Below are 24,013 nucleotides of genomic sequence, written 5' to 3' on the forward strand. Positions count from 1 at the left end.
TTTTTATTTTTCCTGGTAGGGTTAAAATTTTGCACTTGTTCATACGTCACGACTACTATCATACATAATCACCATCATCATCATCGTCACCACCATCATCATCATCATCATCACCACCACCATCACAATCATATTCATCATCACCATCATCACCACCATCACAATCATCATCATCACCGTCACCATCATCATCACCACCACCATCACAATTATATTCATCATCATAATCATCACCACAATCACAATCATCATCATCGTCACCACCATCATCATCATCATCATCATCATCACCACCACCATCATCACCATCACAATCATAATCAGCTCCATTATAAGCAGTATGTATGACCAAAATAGGAACTAAACCGCAAAATTAGCACTATATCGGATAATGTATGGGCAACTTAGTATCAACGAAGTACGATAAAACGTAAACAGTTTGAACAACGTAGTATCATTACTACAAAAAGAGGTACGATAATACAAGTACTACTGGCAAAGTAATATCAACACCATTTATTTCGCTTCTTTGGTACATCTCACATACATTTATCTCTATTAAAACATGGTACGACTCACTGTAGTTTTATAGCACGACACGACTCACTGTACTGCACTGTTCACTGTTCTTATTTACTTTTACTTAAATTACAAGGCACGATTGACTGTACATGATATCAAATTATGTCAAAATACATGAAAATAGACCAAAACATATCAAAATAATTCTAACATACATAGAAAGAAATTTACAAGTAACTTATTACATGCGCATTCATTTCTGATAATCATTATTTAAAAACTTCTGCTTTTTACGTAATGTAGTAAATAAACACAGTTTAATGCTTGTCAGTGTCTTACAATAGTACTCGTATTTACACAGTATTTACACAATATTTAGTAATTACATTCTATTACACAGTATTTACATAGTATTGGACGTATGAAGACTTGCTTTACTTAGTGTTTATTTTAAATCAAAAAGTTTTATTTCGTCACAATTATGCAACGTGACTATCAACGTGGACTGTTGATGATTGAAGCAGATTGACAACGGGTTGGACAAACCATGTGATGATCCTACAACCGTGCCGATTTCTGACATGTTTTCTTGTGAAATCTGTTTAATATTTCCTGAGCTATAATCACACAGAAAAATGTTGCCCCTGTGGTCACTGCAAACACCACCAATACAAGACAGCTCTTTATCTTTATATGTATCTATATGTTTCCCTTGCATATTTAGTGAAACTAGACTATTACTGAAACTTGCAACATATACTCTATCACCACGGTCACTAAAAGTAAGCAGTCTACTCTGATCAAATAATTCATTTCCAGAATTGTCCTTTGATACCGTCTGTAAGAGGTCACCTGATGTATTGTGGATAAACAACGACTTCCCGTTGTCGGTTATGAACAGCTTGTCATCTTTGAAAGCAATACCAAAGCAATCATGGTTCATCTTAAGCTGCCTTACTATTTTCATCGGGTTAAACAGAGAAACAAACTGAATGGTTTTGTTATCTAAACTGACTGCAGCTTCATTTTTACTTGTACAACAAACATCCCATGGACAACTTGGTAGACAGCACTGGTCTACTACAACAGCTTTTGTTGTGTCAACACATTTTATCTTCATGTTGTAATAGTCGGTTAGTAATAGAAAGTTGTCTTCTGTTAAACAAGAACCATATATTAAACACGTTTGTTCATCCCCTTGTACTTTGACATTAATTTTCCTTTCAGCTTTGACAGTATAAAGACTTCTCCTCTGAGCGTATTGTTGATAATGGTACTTTGCAATACTTCCAAAGGTTTTCTTCTGTTTCAGAAAGCTAGTGATGTCGTTGTTTATAGAATATGATAACTGTACATCAGCTTGTTCGTCATTTAACAAATCAGGGCTGTCTTTACTACCATTAATCTGTTTATAAGCAATCTTTGAACATACAAACTCTTGAGCCTTGTTTCCTTCAGCATGTTGTAAATCACAAATTGCTTTCTGTATATAATCTTCCTCTCTTTCTATGTCCTTTTTTTGTTTTATGAGTGCCGTCTCTTTTTTAGTGAACTCATCGTCAACTTCTTGTATTGATTCCTTTTCCATGTCAGCAAGGACATGTTCAAGGACTTTGCGATGTTGTCTGATTTCCTGAATAGCTTCTTTTCTTGATTTTTGAAGCTCTTGCATTTGTTTGTCATTTCTTTCTTTGAGTGTTTCCTTTGATACCTCTAAGGTTTTTAATTTTTGTAGAGATTGTTTGACCTCCTTTTGCTGGTATATGGTATCAATCATTTCTGATATGACCCTGATCGATGTACAGCTCCTGGAATGTAAGAGAATATCTTAGTTAAGCCACTTAAAAAAATTAATGTCCGACAAAATGAATTGTTTGTAATAGATTTGTAAAAATAGAATTTCAAAGAAGAAGAAGCATCTGATTTTATAAGAGACATGATACGGATCGACATGTTTTATTAATTGTAGTATGTACATGTATTTATATTCTATTAAAAAAAAATATCTTTATAGAAAGACAGTCTTGAATGTTTAATTATAGCTTTATTTTACCAAATACTAAATAGTTAAGTTATGAAATATAATTTATATCTTTAGTACGTCAGAGTTTAATCATAAATAAAGCATCGAGTTTTAAACTTTGAAATAAAAAAAAAAACATTATTTCTTATAAAAAATGATTTCACTGGATTTATACTACAAGGTATTACAATATTAACTGATATTGATTTTACACTGATTGATGTTGAATATGTTAGTTTATTTCCAACCACATGTCGTATGGTAGTAAAGAAGGAATTGTTTTGTTTTTATAAGGTCAAGTCGTTCAGGGTCAAATCAAACATTTTTTTAAATGGTTGGGAACTCTCATTATTATATTTGAATTTTATTTTTTTCTTATTATTGAAGGTTTACAAACAGTTTGTTAATTTGCTTAAAATCGTACTCCATTTTATAATAACATCTAAACATTAAAAAATAACAAGAGCTGTCGGTAGGACAGCACGCTCGACTATTCTAAGTGCTTGATAGTAAAAGAGCCTTTATAATGTTAAATTTTTTAAGTTCACAAAAGAGCTATTTTTTTTCATAAATTCATGTTATAGGCCTTAGAGAGAGTCTTATTATACAGTATTGGCTTGACTATTCGGAAGGTAATGTCACAAGGGTGTTTAATTGAGTAAAATAATACTAATTACCTATGAATACATAAATTTGACAGAAAAGGTACAAAGGCTTGTTATTAACATGTTTTATCAAGTTAATCACTGCTTTATTATTATGAATGCATAAAATTGTCCCAAAAAAGGTACAAACCCTTCAGTAGTTATTGAGATAACAGCTTACAAGCAAAACTTTACCATGAATTTTTAAGTTGAAAAAGGGGAGAAAAATCAGCCTAAATGCAAGATAGAATTATGGATCATTGTCAGTGACCTACAATTATGACCCTAAATGCATATGTGAAGTTTTAAATAAATATCTTTAATAGTTATTGAGATATGTAAAACTATCATGTTAACATTAACCAAGAGACTAAGTAGAAAAGGGGATATGAATCAGCCTTAATGCAAGATAGAGTTATGGAGCTTGGTCAGTGACATACAATTATGACATGTATGACCCTCCAATTATGACCCTAAGTGCATGTGTAAAGTTTCAAGTAAATATCTTTGAAGACCTTTAACCTTTAACCAAAATTTCTAAGTTTCAAAGGGGCAAATAATTCTGCAAATATTGCAGGCAGAGTTATGCAATTTTGCAAACTGATATACATTGTTACTATAAAAGAGTATTTTAAATTTCAATTGAATATCTCATTTAGCAATAATTAAGATATTTGACTTTACAAAAAAAAACTTTAACCAAAATTTCTAAGTTCCAAAGGGGTATAATTCTGTCAATATTGTAGGCAGAGTTATCCAACTTGTCAATCTGATGTACCTTGTTACTATAAATAAGTATTGTAAGTTTCAATTGAATATCTCAAGCAATAATTGAGATATTTGACTTTACAAAAAACTTTAACCAAAATTTCTAAGTTAAAAAGGGGCATAATTCTGTCAATATTGTAGGCAGAGTTATCCAACTTGTCAATCTGATGTACCTTGTTACTATAAATAAGTATTGTAAGTTTCAATTGAATATCTCAAGCAGTAATTGAGATATTTGACTTTACAAAAAACTTTAACCAACGCAGACGCCGACGCGGACGCTGACGCCGACGCCGGGGCGACTAGAATAGCTCTCATATTCTTCGAATAGTCGAGCTAATAACAAAATAGTAGGTAACATTGGAGTAATAGTTTTACACCCATAATTAAATAGTTCTATCCACAATTCTCAATGTATATACATATTATCAACATTTTACCTCTTGATAAATACGATTATCCTACATTTATAGTTTTAAAAGATATGACAGGTATAATGTACTATAAACATTTTTAATGGCTTCACTATTACGTTGTCTATATCTTTATATGGCCACGTCTTTAAAGGGTTTACTTTTTTGTTTAACGAACATGAATTACTGATACAAAATGTTTAGAAAAAAAACCCATAAAAAACTTTTCTTAACATTTTAAATCAGCATAGTTTATTTTATTTATTTATTTATTTATTGCATTTTTAGTAGATTAAGTGGATATAGCGTAATAGTGTAAACCTCATCCGCCATATCTGATCATTATTAACAGAAGTCTTTATACTTAGTTGTCCATTTTTGTATATTGTTCATTAACCCTTTCGCTGCCAGAGGGTTATTGTTTTATTGATAACCTATTTGCCAGAGGGTTTTCTAAGAAATTATTATATTATTATTATATTATTAATTAATATAATTATTATTATTTGTTATTACTATTATAACTAGAACTGCCACTATCATGGCGTGAATACCCCCGCATACCACTTTGTCAGAATCAACAGTGGCCATTTAGAGCTCAAGGACAACCTCCCTGCCAAATCTGAGGTTACTAAGCCAGTGCATTGCTAAGTTATGTATTCTACATGCTTCAAATGTGAAAATGTCAAAATCAATACATTGCGTACAGGACATTCTTTAGCAACTGAGAAGAAAAGCTTTTTTTTTTTGTCAAGGTCCCTGTGACCTTGACCTTTGACCCAGTGACCTCAAAATCAATAGGGGCCATCTACTAATCATGATCAACATCCATGCCAAATATGAAGACTGTGGGTCAAAGTAATCTAAAGTTATTGGGCAGACAAACTTTTTAAAGTTAAAGTCCCTGTGACCTTGACCTTTGACCTCAAAATCGATAGGGGTCATCTACTAATCATGACTAACCTCCATGCCAAATATGAAGACTGTGGGTCAAAGGAATCTTAAGTTATTGGGCGGACAAGCTTTTTGAAGTCAAGGCCCCTGTCACCTTGACCTTTGACCTGGTGACCTCAAAGTCAATAGGGATCATCTACTAATCATGACTAACCTCCATGCCAAATATGAAGACTGTGGGTCAAAGGAATCTTAAGTTATTGAGCGGACAAGCTTTTTGAAGTCAAGGCCCCTGTGACCTTGACCTTTGACCTGGTGACCTCAAAGTCAATAGGGGTCATCTACTTATCATGACTAGCCTCCATGCCAAATATGAAGACTGTGGGTCAAAGGAATCTTAAGTTATTGGGCGGACAAGCTTTTTGAAGTCAAGGCCCCTGTGACCTTGACCTTTGACCTGGTGACCTCAAAATCAATAGGGGTCATGTACTAATCATGACTTACCTCCATGCCAAATATGAAGACTGTGGGTCAAAGGAATCTTAAGTTATTGGGCGGACAAGCTTTTTGAAGTCAAGGCCCCTGTGACCTTGACCTTTGACCTAGTGACCTCAAAATCAATAGGGATCATCTACTAATCATGACTAACCTCCATGCCAAATATGACGACTGTAGGTCAAAGGAATCTTAAGTTATTGGGCGGACAAGCTTTTTGAAGTCAAGGCCCCTGTGACCTTGACCTTTGACCTGGTGACCTCAAAATCAATAGGGGTCATCTACTAATCATGACTAACCTCCATGCCAAATATGACGACTGTAGGTCAAAGGAATCTTAAGTTATTGGGCGGACAAGCTTTTTGAAGTCAAGGCCCCTGTGACTTTGACCTAGTGACCTCAAAATCAATAGGGGTCATCTACTAATCATGACTAACCTCCATGCCAAATATGAAGACTAAGGGTCAAAGGAATCTTAAGTTATTGGGCGGACAAGAAAAAACCGACAGATGGATGGCCGGACGGACGGACGGACAGCCAAGCTCATTCCAGTATACCCCCCTTACAACTTTGTTGTGCGGGGGTATAACAATTATATATGTTTCCAAATCTGTTAGTATAATAATAATTATTGTCGATGGTATAATTTTCTTTATATTTACTATTATTTTTATCATTCTTATTATTAATTTATTATTATTACTATTATTATTATAGAAACGGCTAAAGCCGTCCATATGGCAAATATGTCGAAAATAACAGGGACGGCATTAGCAGTAAAAGGGTTAAATGCAAACAGTTCAATAAAGTTATTTTATAATACCATTTCAACTAAATGAATAAATTAGTTGTGTGTAAATAACATGCTGATTTATACACTGTATCAGTCCGGTTAACAAATTATATCAGGTACAGACATGCACTAAGCAGGTCTATTATTTCCTTACATCTATGTATAACACACAAATCTCTGTATCATATATAAATTTATGTATACACGGATACACAAATTTATGTATGAAAAAACTATTGGTCCAAATACTACAGAAAGGGAGATAATCGCAATCCACGCATTACATGTGTCGGTTGTTGTGGAAAGAACTGTACAAAAAAGTGCGTATATCATGTCTAAAGTACTGCGTTGCAAGAGCTAGTGCCATTTTCTAATAGCAACATTTACATTTCAAGAAAGTGATACATATTTACAGGTAAATATACTGAAATAAACTTGATATTTACATAATATTCTGTTTCTTTTACAATGTTACGTCCATGTCCGCCATTTTCATTTGTCAATCACGTGACTTAATATAGTATCCAATCAGATGCTGCGAATACTTCAATAAGGTGGCATAAAAGTAAGGTGTACGATATAAGCCATAACCTTGTATCGTTGAACTTTTTTATGAGTTGTTTTATTATATGATTTTCGGTAAACTACTGAAATATATTGGTAAATTATATTATAATAATTCCACACTTAATTCATGAAATCTAATTTTTAATATAGCCGAACCATATTTGGTGGAAAAATGAAATATATATCATTAATTAATTAAATATTTAGCGTAAATATAATAAATCATATATAGTGAAATAATGTATATAATTTATGTGTACTGCTAGTTAATGAAAATGTACAACAGCTATAATAAAATATTGTTATATAAATGTATTGTACTTCAACACTTGAACTTATTATTTTGCGCGGTTTCAGAAAAAAATGGGACCAAAGGTACACAAGCGTTGTTCGTGCACAATGCATGATGAAATACAGGAAAAAGTCGGTCAGAGTTGTGACCCGATTGTATATAATATAAAAACAAGTAAAAAATTTACAAAAAGTCTCGTACAGGCTATCGTTAAGGAAGGTCACTTGAGTGACAGAGCGACCTATCTTTGCACAAGTTGTAGCAAGTATTTTGAGAGTCTCCCTCAGCCAGAGCCTAAGAAACGGAAAATTGATGAGAAACTAAGTAATGACATATGTTTGGCTCTAGATAATGATGAGTTATCAAAAGATGAAGTTATTAAGATTTCTAAAAGCCTTGGAAGGTATATAGCTAGAAATGAAGTTATTGTTTCTAAAAATAGACATATTCATAACTTGTATGATCAATATAATGAAAATATTGAAGAAACCTTCAGTACAATATTAGTATCATTCTTAAAAGAAATTTCAATGAGAAATACTAAGAAAACAGATTTAAAAATGAGAACTGCTCTTGAGCATATATGTGGCTTAATAAATCCGCAGTACATAGGTACTACTCATTATTGCTTATCCTTGATTTGTCACTATCTAACGGGAAGCTCTAATATTGTGAATCTGATTAATAAAATATCACCAAGTGTACATTATTCTACACTAATGAAAGACATTGACTGTGTAAGTGAAACAAGAGGGCCATGATGGCCCTGAGGTCGCTCACCTGTATATAGGCCCCCCCAACCCCCACCCCAACCCCCCCCCCCCCCCAACGTTGCAGGGCCAATTTAACCCAAGGGCTTTTATTTGCGCACAAACTTCGTAGACACCCATAAGAAGATGTTTCATGCTAAACATCTAAGCTCTAGCTCATTGGGCTTTTTAAAAGAAGAATTTTTTAAAGTTTTTACTATACACATATAGTTAAAAACAATGACACCCCTGGGGCCGGGCCAGTTTTGACCCCAGGACTTTTATTTGAACAAACTTTGTAGACACTTACTAGAAGATGTTTCATGCTTAATACCTAAACTCTAGCTATTTGGGTTTTTTCAAAGAAGATTTTAAGTTTTTGCTATACACATATAAAGAAAATCAATGACCCCCGGGGCAGGCCAATTTTGACCCCAGGGCTTTTATTTGAACAAACTTTGTAGACACTCACTAGAAGATGTTTCATGCTTAATATCTTAACTCTAGCTATTTGGGTTTTCTCAAAGAAGATTTTTTAAGTTTTTGCTAAACACATATAAAGAAAATCAATGACCCCCGGGGCGGGGCCAATTTTGACCCCAGGTCTTTTATTTGTACAAACTTTGTAGACACTCACTAAAAGATGTTTCATGCTTAATATCTTAACTCTAGCTATTTGGGTTTTCTCAAAGAAGAATTTTAAGTTTTTGCTATACACATATAAGGAAAATCAATGACCCCCGGGGCGGTGCCAATTTTGACCCCTAGGCTTTTATTTGAACAAACTTGGTAGACACCTATTAGAACATGTTTGATGCTAAATATCTTAGCCATAGCTCTTTGAGTTCTTTAAAAGAAGATTTTTTAAGTTTTTTACTATATGCATATAGGGAAAATCAATGAGCCCCCGGGGCGGGGCCAATTTTGACCCCAGGGCTTTTATTTGAACAAACTTGGTAGTCACTTATTAGAACATGTTTCATACTAAATATCTTAGCTCTAACTCTTTTGGTTCTTTAAAAGAAGATTTTTTAAGTTTTTACTATATGCATATAGGGAAAATCAATGACCCCCTAGGGCGGGGCCAATTTTGACCCCAGGGCTTTTATTTGAACAAACTTGGTAGACACTCACTAGAAGATGTTGCATGCCAAATATCTAAGCTCTAGCTCTTATGTTTTTTTAAAAGAAGATATTTAAAGTTTTTTCTTTCGGTTGCCATGGCAACCAGAGTTCTGCATGGAATTAAATTCTTTGAACAATTTTTAAAGGTGACCGCCAAAGGAACATTCCTGTGAAGTTTGGATGAAATTGGCTTAGTGGTTTATGAGGAGATGTCATTTAAAGTAAAAGTTTACGGACGGACGACGGACGCCGGACGAAAAGCGATCACAAAAGCTCACCCTGTCACTTTGTGACAGGTGAGCTAAAAACAACATTCCCTAGTGAAGGTGATGGTGTTCTATCTTTTGATAACAATCAAATATTGTCTAGGCGATGGAATGTTGTGTATGACTGTAAATCTTTGGTGAGTGTCATCACTACACTTTTATTCCTTCAACCACCAGTTTCATATGAACTGCAAAAAAACCCTGATTTATCTCCATATCTTTGGCTGACTTTGCCTACTAGTATGTCCTTTTCATATGAAAAGCCTGATTTAAGTAAATTATTTAAAAAATATAGAAAAGAATATATAGGTAATGTACTTGACGAAGTTTTTTTGCAGCTTAACTATTGAAAACAGATTAATAAGTGATTTCATTGATACGTTGGAAGCATCTCAAATTGTTAGCCCACAGCTTTGTGTAGATGAAGAAGAAATAGATATTGTCTTCACAGATACGGGAGAAATGACTAAAACATCTCCCAAATTAAAGGATCCATATGATAGTATTGATTCCCGGGTTAAAGGTAAGCCGAAAACAACTTTGTTGGATCCGGTATTTGGGATCCTTGCTCATATGCTGCCATATCAAAGATTTTCGATAACATTTATGAAATGTGTGGACGTGAGTGGATTGCTATCGGTTGTGATGGCCTTCCCTACTTATTAGGCTCGCGAATTATACAAAATTACCTGGATTGTCCAGAGTGCCACAGATCTTTTACTAAATTGTCAGTATTTGAAAATCATTTTAAAACAGAACATCATGGCGTCTCTGTAGAAGTAGAAAAATGTAGAAAATTTAAAAATGTGGTATTAATTCCAGGTCTTGGACATTATGAGATTAATTATGTGAAAGCCCTATTTAAACTGTTGTGGCCAGTGGTTTTAAAAGACCTTGCAAAATTAATGGGTTACAAATCCTTAAAGGCACTTTCCCATTGTGAAGCAGCAACAAACCACCATAAATCTTGGAGTATTCTTCAGATTTGTCTTGGCGGATTAAGTAAAGAGCTTGTATTTGATTTTGCTAAAAAGTGCAAAGCAAATGATAAGGTGCCTTCTGTTGGTGATTTTTTCAATGATATATCAGAAAACAAGCAATCGAACATATTTATATTCTTGTTTCGAGTTGTATTTGACTTCTTATTTGCTCTTCACCTTTTCCGAAAAGGAGTGAGACGAAATAATCAGGAAATTATTGACTGTTCAATGCACCAACTGTCCGTCCTTTTTTATGGCTTAAATATGACGTCATATATGGAAATTGATTTGCGTCGACAAATTGTAGAACAACAATCTCCAATTGAAGTTAAACGACTGATACAAGATATGTCTTGCATGTCTCACACAGGCCATGTAAGCAAAGGCGAGGGTTGTGATTTCATATTAGAAGCATATAACAGGAGAACGAAGCGATGGATGCCACCAGGAGCAGGAACCCAAAAGAGATGGGTTCGTGTATCTGCCTTATATAGAAAATGTACGTTCAATGTTAACATGTTCATTCCCCAGAAATTGCTATATAACTATTGCCTAATATATTTTTATTTCTATTTCAGTTATACACATGCAGCACATTGAGTTCGTCAAGTTATTTCACATTTTAACAAGTGGTGTATGGTTTAACAAATGTAACCTGTGAGTTCTTATAAATTAACAATGATTGCAAAATCCATCATTAATTTTCATTTCATTATTATTATTATTATTATATAGATAAAAATTACATTACAAAGGATTCTTTATGAAATGGATTTTCTACTTTACATCATTTCGGAATTATTGTTACAATTTTATTAATATACTAGCAGTCGAAATATAATATATAAAATTTAATAATTTTAGCAAATCAATATATATTCATCCTCTTTTACATATTATACAAGAGGGCCATGATGGCCCTGAGGTCGCTCACCTGTATATAGGCCCCCCCACTCCCGGGCCAATTTTTACCCAAGGGCTTTTATTTGTTTATTTGAACAGACTTGGTAGACTCCCATAAGAAGATGTTTCATGCTAAACATCTAAGTTCTAGCTCATTGGGTTTTTTAAAAGAAGATTTTTAAAGTTTTTACTATACACATATAGTTAAAAACAATGACACCCCTGGGGCAGGGCCAGTTTTGACCCCCGGGCTTTTATTTGAACAAACTTTGTAGATATTTACTTAAAGATGTTTCATGCTTAATATCTAAACTCTAGCTATTTAGGTTTTTTCAAAGAAGATTTTTAAGTTTTTGCTATACACATATAAGGAAAATCAATGACCCCCCCCGGGCGGGGCCAGTTTTGACCCCAGGGCTTTTATTTGAACATACTTGGTAGACACCCATTAGAACATGTTTCATGCTAAATATCTTAGCTCTAGCTCTTTGGGTTCTTTAAAAGAAGATTTTTTAAGTTTTTACTATATGCATAAAGGGAAAATCTATGTCCCCCTGGGCGGGGTCAATTTTGACCCCAGGGCTTTTATTTGAACAAACTTGGTAGACACTCACTAGAAGATGTTTCATGCCAAATATCTAAGCTCTAGCTCTTATGGTTCTTTAAAAGAAGATTTTTTAAGTTTTTACTATATGCATATAGGGAAAATCAATGACCCCCGGGGTGGGGCCAATTTTGACCCCAGGGCTTTAATTTGAACAAACTTGGTAGACACTCACTAGAAGATGTTTCATGCTTAATATCTTAGCTCTAGCTCTTTGAGTTCTTTAAAAGAAGATTTTTTAAGTTTTTACTATATGCATATAGAGAAAATCAATGACCCCCTGGGGCGGGGCCAATTTTGACCCCAGGGCTTTTATTTGAACAAATTTGGTAGACATTCACTAGAAGATGTTTCATGCTTGATATCTAAGCATTAGCTCTTACGGTTCTTTAAAAGAAGATTTTTTAAGTTTTTACTATATGCATATAGGGAAAATCAATGACCCCCTGGGGCGGGGCCAATTTTGACCCAAGGGCTTTTATTTGAACAAACTTGGTAGACACTCACTAGAAGATGTTTCATGCCAAATATCTTAGCTCTAGCTCTTTGGGTTCTTTAAAAGAAGATTTTTTAAGTTTTTACTATATGCATATAGGGAAAATCAATGACCCCCTAGGGCGGGGCCAATTTTGACCCCAGGGCTTTTATTTGAACAAACTTGGTAGACACTCACTAGAAGATGTTTCATGCCAAATATCTAAGCTCTAGCTCTTAGGGTTGTTTAAAAGAAGATATTTAAAGATTTTTCTTTCGGTTGCCATGGCAACCAGAGTTCTGCATGGAATTAAATTCTTTGAACAATTTTTAAAGGTGACCACCAAAGGAACATTCCTGTGAAGTTTGGATGAAATTGGCTCAGTGGTTTATGAGGAGATGTCATTTAAATCAAAAGTTTACGGACGGACAACAGACGGACGACGGACGAAAAGCCATCACAAAAGCTCACCCTGTCACTTTGTGACAGGTGAGCTAAAAATGGTTTAAATGTATAAATTTTCAGACATTTAAATGAAGTAAGTTTAAAGTGATACCAAATTGGATTGTCAAATGAATAGAAACTCTTATTCATATTTAACAATATCATATCATAACGTAATACAAATTAATAGTAATATCTTTATTTCTTTCTTAATTTACCAGTGTACACACAGAAATCACATGTAATAACGCACTTTCTAACCTTAATTTCATTCATTTATCATATCATTTTTAACAGACAACTGCATTATATTAGATTTATATTTTATGGATTCATCATGTAACATATTTATCGTGAAATCATTGACTACAATCTCAACGTTGCCTTAAGTTATTTCACGGAATTTTATAAGTTTTTACTCTATATTTATGTATACTACATTATACTTATTATTTAAATTTTATGTCGAAAATAAAAGTCATCATAATTAAAAATGCACCATTGAAATGTTTTGAAATGACGAACACCAGATATAATATGAAAAACTTAGATCTTTTTAATACAATCGCATCTTACAGTGAAACAAATTAATATCTATGTACTTGTTATTAAGAAATACTGCTCATACTAAAAGAAATTTTTCATATTAAATAATACACTATTGTAGTCATTCATAATATTTAAAAAAATTTCAGCTGAAGACATTGTTCTCCATGGAAGATCAAGACGATGGCAGCTTCCGGTTAGTTTTATGCTGAAAGCATAACTTTATTGAAGTTATTTCTATCTTAACCAGTTAAACTGTGCAGTTTATTTTCTAAATGAAAATAGAATACAATAAGAAACATTACAAAATGTAACTAAACCCAAAAAAACTAACTTAAAAAGTTATTACACTCATATATATAATAGACATTACAAAATTAACCTGACTGTCAAATGGGTTATAAAAATAGACATTGAAATAAACATTTGTAAATGTCATTGAAAGAATATGATTATTTGCAATTTTTTGCATCTATGCTCAATTTAAATATCATGTAACATTTTTTAAATTGTACAGCAAGAGAGATAATACCAATGCAGAGTCCCATTGGAGGAGATTCATTAGAAGGAACAACTTATTCAAAGCTGATAGACCTTTTTCGTCTTCATGCGGCCAGGAACTTGAACCTGATTTAATAAATTTCAAAGACAAATGTGAATTAAATAAAAAAAAGGTATTCGATATGAATATATATACTTGCATTGCTTATTAAAGATCATTGCAAAAATTTCTTGATTGTACAATCACGAAATTTGACAGTATGCAGAATTATTGGTATGAAAAGAAAAATATAATCAATATCTTGGATTTCAATATACATGTTATGTTTATTTCATGCATAGAAAATATGATATTTAATTTTATTTTAGATACTGTGAATCATTTCCAAATCCATGTAAATTGGAAAGGGTATTTTTCACAAAAGAAGATAAAGAAAAATTCCACGACATAAATAACAAGACAAAAAGTGAAATAGAAACGATGATTTTACAAAATATAAAATTGATTGCCGAGGTAAGCTTTTGTGCATGTACATAATGTTTATTAAGAAAAACTTTTCAACATTTAATAACTCTATTTTCTGAGTAACTTTAGGCATTTGCCATATGCAATTGATAAAAGTTACAAGGTATTTCCTATATTTGTATATTGCATAAAATTAATTTATGTTTATTGTATTTTATTTGTAAACAATTTAATTTTAAGTCGTCATATCTTAATGTGAAACAGTATATAAGATAGAGCTGTCATTGATTCAGTCAAAGGCATATCGTCGATATATCGATATCGGATTGCAAACATCGACGATACACCGATATATCGATATATTTACCTCTATTTCACACTCATATTTGTCTGCATTGTTTTAGTAAAAAAAAAGTTAACACCTTCTTTACATGAACTTATGATGTGTTTTGTTCATAAATGTCCTCTGATCATATTTTGCATATATTTGTAGTGCTATGAAATATGTAAATTATCAAATAAATATAAAACTGTGTATAAACTATGGTTATTCATTTACTGGCCTCTATCCATATCTATACACCATCACATTCACACTAAGCAGAACACTTCAATGACTAAAGTTACAATATGGAATCACTATCTCACTTGACTATATACAGAATTCAAACTTAAATGTATATTAACTAGAATGACTAGTTCACGGGGGAGGAAGTGTTACACGAAGGATGGAGTTCTTATGATAACTTGTTCAGGAGTTCTTGTGATAACTGTCACGGAGTTCGTCGGAAAACATCTGTATATACTACAAAAACACTCGTCAAAAGTGGTTATTTTCATTGTTCAAAAATGAGTTTAGGTGCTAAATTAAACGTTAATGATTAAGCTTGTCTTACATCTTGTATTATGTGTCAAAAACTAATTCACATGCTATTTTTCATCGCCTCTTGCTTCAAATCTGGTAGTTTTGAGTAAAATTTCCAAATTATTTGTCAATTCACAAGTTTTGACCGGTTTATTTCTTGTCTTCATCCTTGCCATACACAATTACCTAATTACTAGTACATATTATGCAAAATTGCAAACATAAAGCACCTGCTAACAGATTTATACTCGATCTTTTAAATGTCCCGGAGTTCTTGTGATAACTCTGAAGATGTCACAGAGTTCTTATGATAACTTTTGCTATTGCCAGTGTGTTTCTTGCGCTAAATCACGGCACGTTTTGGCTTTTATTATCATTCAATAAGATTGTAAATCATTATGAAATGCAGAACGATCATCCTTTGCACAAAAATGTGGGCAAAACGTTGGTCTTTAGTGTCTGCAAAGGATAAATAGGTGATAGGCTATCATCAACAGTAAAAATTGAACTAGCGGCCACTGATATTCAGCAGTATAATGGCTTAAATCACAAAACAAAGATGTCTCAAAAAGTACACGTTGTTCTCAGTTTCACATGTTTTAAGCAACCACCTTTCTTAAGCAGACAATATATAGGCACATTTCCCTTACCTAAGGGCTAAGTAATATGTATCATTTTATACCATAATAAATAAGTATATAACCAGGATAATTTCCACACCTATGTCTTAAAAAAGTACGATACATGATAAAAACTCAACAGCGGTTGGCTCTAACTACCAAACTCTCGAAAAAATTTGAACTGTCCCTCCAGGTTCCAGATTTACCTAGAATGGGATTTCAGTTATAGTGCATGGGCATTCAAACTAGAATCCCCCAAGTGTTGCTTGTAAGTGTTGCAAGTTCTCTAATGTAACTTTAAACAACTGACAAAACTTTGAAACATATTAATCGCAGTACTATTATAACTGCTGTTTTACATAGAAAACAAATGTTTCTCTGATTGATGCAGTAACATAGATGCTTAACTGAGAAAAAATAGACTGTATGTCTGCATGAAAATGATAAAGGGCCAGAGGGGCCGGAAACTGCTAGGGGCCGGAAACTGCCAGGAAACCAGTACATGAATCTTTTTTTCCGGTCTCAAACAAAAAAATATACTATGAAAAAGAAACGGGGGGTAAGACATAATATCTCTTGAACTAAAATTCACTCAAAACCAACATTATATATCATTTTTTTGCGCAAAGGATGAGCGCACTACATTTCATAATGATTTACAATCTCATTGAATAATAAAAAACGCTAAAACGTGCCGTGATTTAGCGCAAGAAACACAATGGCAATAACAATAGTTATCATAAGAACTCTGTGACATCCTCAGAGTTATCACAAGAACTCCGGGACATTTGAAAAATCGAGTATAAATCTGTTAGCAGGTGCTTTATGTTTGCAATTTTGCATTATAATTAGGTTATTATGTGTGGCAAGGATGAAGACCAGAAATAAACAGGTCAATACTTGTGAATTGACAAATAATTTGGAAATTTTACTCAAAACTACCAGATTTGAAGCAAGAGGCGATTAAAAATGGCATGTGAATTAGTTTTTGACACATAATACAAGATGTAAGACAAGCTTAATCATTAAAGTTTAATTTAGCACCTAAACTCATTTTTTGAACGATGAAAATAACCATTTTTAACGAGTGTTTTTGTAGTATATACAGATGTTTTCCGAGGAACTCCGTGACAGTTATCACAAGAACTCCTGAACAAGTTATCATAAGAACTCCATCCTTCGTGTAACACTTCCTCCCCCGTGTAGTTAACATGACTAGAGTAGAAAAACATAAATGTTACATAAAAAAATTCAAATTTGTGCATGAGTTTTGTATGTAGGTGTTAAATAATAGTGACTGTAGTCATAAAGTATTGATACTTGAACACAGCGGATACAAAAACACAGTTGATAATAAGGATGCAAAGGAATTTGATTTTGAAAATATACATTTCTGGAAATAACTATAATTTATTAGGAATTTATCATATTGAAATACAATTTTATTGACTTATTATGACATTTTTGTAATTTGACTGTTCATACTGAATAAGGATTTGTCAAACTATTGTTATGCTTATTTTATTTACATACATATTTATTTATTTATTTTGTAAATGTTAGGAATTTTACAAATTATTTTATTGTTTAGTAATAGCCTACTGATTATATTGTTTTTACAATCGGTGCTGGCACTTGACTGGTGTTTAACCTTGCCCCAATCATTGTTTACGATGAAGATGTGATCTCAAGTTAAATGAATTGCCACTAAATGGCAGTCATACATTGAATCTAACTTGGGATTAATTTTGAGTTAACAACCCCCTTTTCATCAACAAACCCAAAATGTTCCTAAATGGGAATTGGCTTTGAAATTTTAGCCTTCTTTTTGTCCCAACAATTTTAATGTTTCAGCCATTTTAAAGTGTTGCTAAGATATGGGCATAGTCTAAAATATAGACAATTCTGAATGATGAATCTCAAATCAAGACAGTTTAAGTATAATGATAATTGATTAAGATCTATTGGATTTTTATTTTCAAATTATTCTTTTAAAATTGGATTGTTTTGTATATATAATTTTCAACACAGAGAAATATGTTTTTTCTGAGGTGAAAATACAGCTACCATACAGTAGCTGTCCATTTAGTAGTCACAGTATAGTTTTAGACATGTCCTTTTGACAGGGCACCTGTTTCCGTTTATGTTTTGAGTTAATTTTCGTCTTTTCCACAGGTACTTTAAACAAACTATTTTTAATGTACTGTATGGGCTATATATTTTAGTAATTTCTAGGCTTTTAGTAATTAGTAAAAGTATCGATTTTCTAAAATTTGAATCGATAATCGATCGACAAAAAAATATCAATGATACATCGATATCGCTTCTATCGATGACAGCTCTAATATAAGATGCTATTCCTATACTTTTATAGGTACACAGACAAAGCTTTCATTTATTAAATATTTACGTCAAAAGTACACAAATGATAGTAACAATACAAAAAGCTTATACATGTTAAACATAGGAAAATCCATATACAGACCATTTTTGAAATATTAATATTTACAGGAAGGTTTTGAATTGCAATCTCATGCTGTAAATGCTACCTGGGTAAAAGACATTAAATCGGGAAAGAAAGCTGCGTATTTAGACTTTTACAAAGAGTGTTTGCAGGTTTTGGAGGAAATACAAAGCATTCAGAACAGTTGTAAGTTTCCATTACTTTTATTTTTTCATATGACTGGGACAAAACCAATTAATTTTTTTTTAACACTCTATCGTTAATTCCACAGAATCCTAAACACTCTACATGTACCCAGTAATTGCATTCACTTTCATCCCTTGAATCCCGAAATTCACATCCCACCCACAAACTTTTCCTCTTCACTTCTGCCTGCTTACATATATCCTGCAGTTTTTCTCGTCTACAGTTACGTTCTCCTCCGCATCATGACTTTCGTTCTCTTTCTCCTGAGCAAACGATGGTGACAGTGGGGTAATGTCATTGTGAAATTCCTGTGACGTTTCACCCGCCGCGCTTAGACTCTAAGAAAGAAAGTTAGATGTAACGAAATTTTCAAATAGTTACATATAGGAATACTTATTTAAAGATAAGACTAATTAAATGTGTAACTGATTCAAAACAACTAACAATTGCATTTCACTTCTGGTTCCGCTTATTGAAATGTGGAACAGGATAATATCGAAAATATTTACATCAATGACATTTTAACATTAAGGAAAAAAGTAATTGCTTTCTTATATGGAAATTTAAATTTTTTTAAATGCATGCATACATTAACTTTCTTGAAAGACCTGTACACTTCCGGTTTTCGACCATCTTCGTGCTGCACACTGACCATCACCTTCGCCTTTGTGAGATTTGCAAACACTCTTGCCTGTGATAAAATGCATGTTATTATACAATTATTAATTTATTATTTATTTATTTATTCATCAACAATATTTGTTGAAATTTTAAAGCAATATTTCCAGATTTTTTATCAAAGATTTATTTAAATAGTTCAAGGAATATTTAAGGACTTCCATTATATAATTTTTATTGACTTTGATAGTGTGTCTTTTATTATTTTTTATACTTTATAGTTGCATTACGTACATTATTAAAAGGGGTATGTTTCCTTTGGCAGAAAGCATTAGCCCTTTTTTTTGAGCCTTTAATATACTCCGTGGTATTAAACTTTCCACGGTGGCGGATTTTCTGTGCATTGGTAACATCTGCACCAGTGGCCATCTTCTGCCGTTTCCCTGTGTAATTAGTCTACAATATTAACATGGTACTAATTATTGCCACGTTATAGTATTCAATTCATTTCATACAAAAGAAGCATAAATTATATTTTCTGTCACTGTTATAATGGTTTAATTTTTTTATATATTATTTTTGAAAATGAAACGAAATTAATTGAGTACGAATCATTTAAAATTATATCGCATATCATGCACCATACTTTTAATGCTTAATTGCAGCTGATGCTGAGTTTTCGGAAGAGGACGAAGAATTAACGGTTACAAGCGCCGGGAACCAGATCAAAATGGCGGACAAAGTAGTTCTGGCTTCCAAAACTTTATAAGCCGCTTTTTAACATTTTTGTTTTTCATCTGATGCGGCATTAAAGTTTTGGATTAGACCCGTTACGAAACCTAACCAGAATAACATAAGTTGATTTATTCTTGTTTTTCACTTGCAAATACACTTGACCCAATCAATTTTTGTGCATTTTACGATAAAACAATCATTTTAATATCATTCTATACCAATTAAAGTATCAAAATGTTAATACCGTCATTAAAATTGCCTATTTAACTGTAAAATATCAATTTACGCCGTCTACAGTTGGCCATGACATTATGGTGCCACGCGAGATCTCGTATGACGTCATTCGCGGGAACAGATTTGAATAGAGTCGTGTACTATATTTAGAACATTTTGTTGACATGATTTCGATACTTTTATTCAAGATAATGTTTTTATTTATTTTCATTAATTTTTTAGTACTTAAATACGATTGTATTGAATATAAAAGTCAGTAAATCACCTTTTTCAATATCTTTAAAAAAAATAATTTTTAAAAATATTGGAGGCACATGGGTTCGTAAAGGTCAATCTCGTAATCACGTGATCAAACATTTTTGCAATATGGCGGCCAAGTGCCGAAAATTTTACCTGTCGGAAACTATTAGGTAGTTTATGTTCGTAATAAGATTTTTATTTGTCCATCCTCGGCTTATCAACAGATTATATATAGTTTTATCAAGGTATGCTTCACTTTACTTCATTGCATGTTCGATGAATAAATACGAGCGTGTCAGATTCCTGGCACGATTATTGGTGGACTTTCCCTATGGGGTTATCTTCAGCGTTCACGTCATGTCATAGTATATAAACGGGTACGCTGAAGACCTTAAGCTACGGACAAAGAAGACGCGAGGTGAAATTTGGTATAGAATTTAGAACATTTTACAATAAACAACGTAAATATGTTGCATTTTCGTATGTTTTACTTATTTACGGTTTAATTACATCAAGTATCAATCATTGCAATAATGCCAACTTTAATTTTCATTAAAATATTGTGTAATTACCTCTTCTGACATGTTGACTGGGTCAGCCATACTGCGATAGTTAATTTCATATCAGGAAATCAGCGATGTTCAATGATGCATTCGGTTTATACATAAATTTGTGTATCCGTGTATACATAAATTTATATATGATACAGAGATTTGTGTGTTATACATAGATGTAAGGAAATAATAGACCTGCTAAGGAATACTTTTGGTGAATGAATTGTTCTGTAATTGCACATATCAATATTAAACCATACCTATGTTCCATTGTCATACATGTTGTACAGCCGACGTCGTCGTGGTTCTGACAGTACATATCTATAATCTTCGTCTCGTGTACAGCACATCTTTCCGTCGGTATAGCTGGTAATTCATTTGTTGAACCCACTGATTTAAAGTTTGCTTTATCCAACAAATTATGGTTAGCTAGAGTAGGAAAATCCTGATGAACCTCGAGACAACCTTGGCAACAATATCCTTGACATTCAACACAGTATTTTACAGCTTCTCTTTGCCTATTTCTTTTAGCACAAGCGGTACATTTAAAGTCAAATATCTCATCTGAACCATCCGTCGCCATTTTATAAACTTCAATAAACTGTTCAAAGGAGGGAAAATCCCGGGATCCGGGACGCCCGGGATCCGGGATCGTATTAGATATATAGGAAAAACTCATAAACTATATTTGTGTTGATTATTGTCGTAATGAGAGGCGATTAAATGTTTACTATTTATTTCTTTAATTGTATGTAATGAACAGTACATGAATTTAACTTAAGATTTAAATATATTTCGAGTTATTTATTAACAAACTTAAAATGCGGAAATCACAATACTTGTAATTATAGTATAATTGGAAAAATATATACTATAAGATATCTTATCTTTACACACGATATCCGTAAACACAGTGTGAAACACGGTCCTTAAAAGGCAATTTTAAAAGAAAGACCAGATAACTTGACACTGTAAAATGCTTTTGCCAATAAAAACAAGTTTGAGTCTTGCAACATCAAAATATTGTGTCACAAAGCGAATTAATTGAGAAAAGATAAAACGGCATTATCATAAAATTATACATCACGCCAGTTTAATGCACTGAATGATATTTTAGGAAAGGTACAATATATGAATTATATTGTGATATTTTCAACTTAATATTTTTATATTTTTCATATTCTGCTTATTAGATAATGTAAAGATAATATTTTTCTTCATTTAGCGTATTTATAAACAAGGTGACACACGTACACAGAAATTTCGTTAATAAATGAAAAATACTCATTTCTGTAACTCATTCTTTTGGACCAAATCAGTGAGACATGGCCAATGTCAAAAAGCTCCTAGGATGATCATTTAGCTAAAGTCGGATCATAATTAAATAACTGTCACTAGTGACATCTGATGTAATGTTATGCACCCTGTTGATTTATGATATCACGGCTCTGTGTCGCTTAATTGTAATTACAACATATGCACTCTGTTGATTGGCCCAGCGTCGCTTACAGATACAAATCTTTGTATTAATGAAATAATTTCTGTGACAGTAAAGATTATATTAATTTACATATTACTCTTCATCACATTTTCAAAATCTCTTTGAGTCATTTTACGTATATATAATATCTATTTAGAAATTAATCAACCACGTGCATTTTTAATTAAAATTGTGAAACTGTATGTACTAAGCAAAGTTATTTTACTTGTATAATACTTTTATGTTTTACTATTACCACGGTACATGTTCTTCCTTGTTAATTTGTGTCATAAATCAGGCATAAATCGCGTATATCATGTAAATTATTACCTGAAACTTCTATCTTTTATTTTACTTTTCTTAAAATATTGGTACATTTTTTCGCGAGTTTGGTTTTCTTTATATATTTTGGTTTATCTGGAGGCATGCAGCTTTAAAATGAATTATCATACTGAAACATGTGTTTATTTACATGTCTGTATATGTGAAGTTTTGTAACGAAAGTTATTTAGATATATTGCCTGAACATTTGAGACGATTTGTGAACTTCGGCACACAACATAAGAATACAAACTGGCAGATATGCTAGAAACAGAATACATACAATACAATAGAAATGAACGCTACTGCCAATGTTGTTCTTTAAAGCTGCATGCCTTTAGATGAGTCAAAATATTTCGATAAAATCAAACTTGAGAAATATGTACTACGACTTTAGGAAACATAAAATGGTTCAAGATTCAAGTAATAATTTACATGTTATGTGCAGTTAATGACTGATTTTTTTAATGTACAACTATATTTCTACTGCGTTTCTAACGCAGTATGGTCTATTTATGCATATTTTGACCACTTTTTGGTAATTTACATGGCTTGTAAGTGCCAATGATATGTATAAATGGCTTCCTTTTGGTTATTTCACAATATAAAACATTCAAAAACATTTTCAAAATTTTTATGAAAATAAGCATGAATCTGGAGGTGTGCTGCTTTAAGAGACTTAGAAGACGAATTTCATTTTGATCTTATATGCCCATGTTATACAAATATTCGTAACCTTTATATTAAAAGATATTATTAAGTATGTACAAATTTATTGCATTGGTGCAAAGTAATTATAGAAATGAACTATGTAAATTAGCATTTTATTACAAAAATGACTGTTAGAACATCACTATTAAATAATATTCAATGATAGATCAAAATTTTTTATTTTAAAGTTTTGATATTGATTTTCTTCCTCCTCACTTAACTGAGGCTTAATAACAGTCAACGTAAGTTTCATTACAATTATTGATTTCTTTATATTATCTATATCATGATTTCTTCACATTGATTGCACTGAAAGTAAATGTTACTTGAATATTATTATGTATGTGATGATGTACTATGTATAAATCCGAAATAAAAGTTCTGTTCTGTTTTGTGTTTGTTCAAAATGAACTAGCTACTTCTACTTTACTGATATATGATTATGATACATATGTATATTATCATAGAATTAATTGATTGCCAACTTAATTGTATTGACCTTCGTTAATATACCA

General features: G+C 32.3%; 2 protein-coding genes and 1 long non-coding RNA gene across 4 annotated transcripts; 1 reads left to right on the top strand and 2 right to left on the bottom strand.

Annotated features, from left to right (window-relative positions):
- Positions 1 to 498: 498 nt before the first annotated feature.
- On the bottom strand, positions 499 to 21,634 carry LOC132736292 (uncharacterized). Of its 2 annotated transcripts, XM_060723395.1 has the most exons (3): positions 7,613 to 8,154; positions 6,999 to 7,199; positions 499 to 2,330 (listed from the first exon to the last, which is right to left on the bottom strand). In XM_060723395.1, coding segments are annotated over exons 2-3 (1,365 nt in total). In that variant the 5' UTR covers positions 7,001 to 7,199; positions 7,613 to 8,154; the 3' UTR covers positions 499 to 967. The 2 variants fall into 2 exon arrangements, with proteins under 2 accessions (XP_060579378.1, XP_060579377.1); XM_060723394.1 differs by lacking the exons at positions 6,999 to 7,199; positions 7,613 to 8,154 and adding an exon at positions 21,247 to 21,634.
- Positions 11,017 to 19,969, top strand: LOC132736294 (uncharacterized). The gene is made up of 5 exons (XR_009626562.1): positions 11,017 to 11,188; positions 13,653 to 13,699; positions 14,021 to 14,518; positions 18,467 to 18,605; positions 19,889 to 19,969. It is a non-coding gene; the product is annotated as an uncharacterized LOC132736294 (long non-coding RNA).
- Positions 18,335 to 21,218, bottom strand: LOC132736293 (uncharacterized). Its single transcript, XM_060723397.1, has 4 exons — positions 21,005 to 21,218; positions 19,518 to 19,679; positions 19,195 to 19,296; positions 18,335 to 18,943 (listed from the first exon to the last, which is right to left on the bottom strand). The coding sequence occupies exons 1-4, from the start codon at positions 21,032 to 21,034 to the stop codon at positions 18,782 to 18,784; spliced, it is 456 nt and encodes a 151-aa protein (XP_060579380.1). The 5' UTR covers positions 21,035 to 21,218; the 3' UTR covers positions 18,335 to 18,781.
- Positions 21,635 to 24,013: the final 2,379 nt, after the last annotated feature.

This window comes from Ruditapes philippinarum, unplaced genomic scaffold, assembly GCF_026571515.1.
Source record: "Ruditapes philippinarum isolate M1 unplaced genomic scaffold, ASM2657151v2 ctg6529_1_1_1_1, whole genome shotgun sequence".
NCBI lineage: Eukaryota > Metazoa > Mollusca > Bivalvia > Venerida > Veneridae > Ruditapes > Ruditapes philippinarum.

What these genes read in the sequence shown, in the direction of transcription:
- LOC132736293 (XM_060723397.1), bottom strand. Translation starts at nt 21,034, where the DNA reads ATGGCTGACCCAGTCAACATGTCAGAAGAG. An exon ending in CAGTCAACATGTCAGAAGAG is followed by an intron (nt 19,680 to 21,004) that starts GTAATTACACAA and finishes TTAATATTGTAG; the next exon opens with ACTAATTACACAGGGAAACG. An exon ending in GGTCTTTCAAGAAAGTTAAT is followed by an intron (nt 18,944 to 19,194) that starts GTATGCATGCAT and finishes TTTCTTTCTTAG; the next exon opens with AGTCTAAGCGCGGCGGGTGA.
- LOC132736292 (XM_060723394.1), bottom strand. Translation starts at nt 21,569, where the DNA reads ATGGCGACGGATGGTTCAGATGAGATATTTGACTTTAAATGTACCGCT. An exon ending in TGTATGACAATGGAACATAG is followed by an intron (nt 2,331 to 21,246) that starts GTATGGTTTAAT and finishes CTTACATTCCAG; the next exon opens with GAGCTGTACATCGATCAGGG.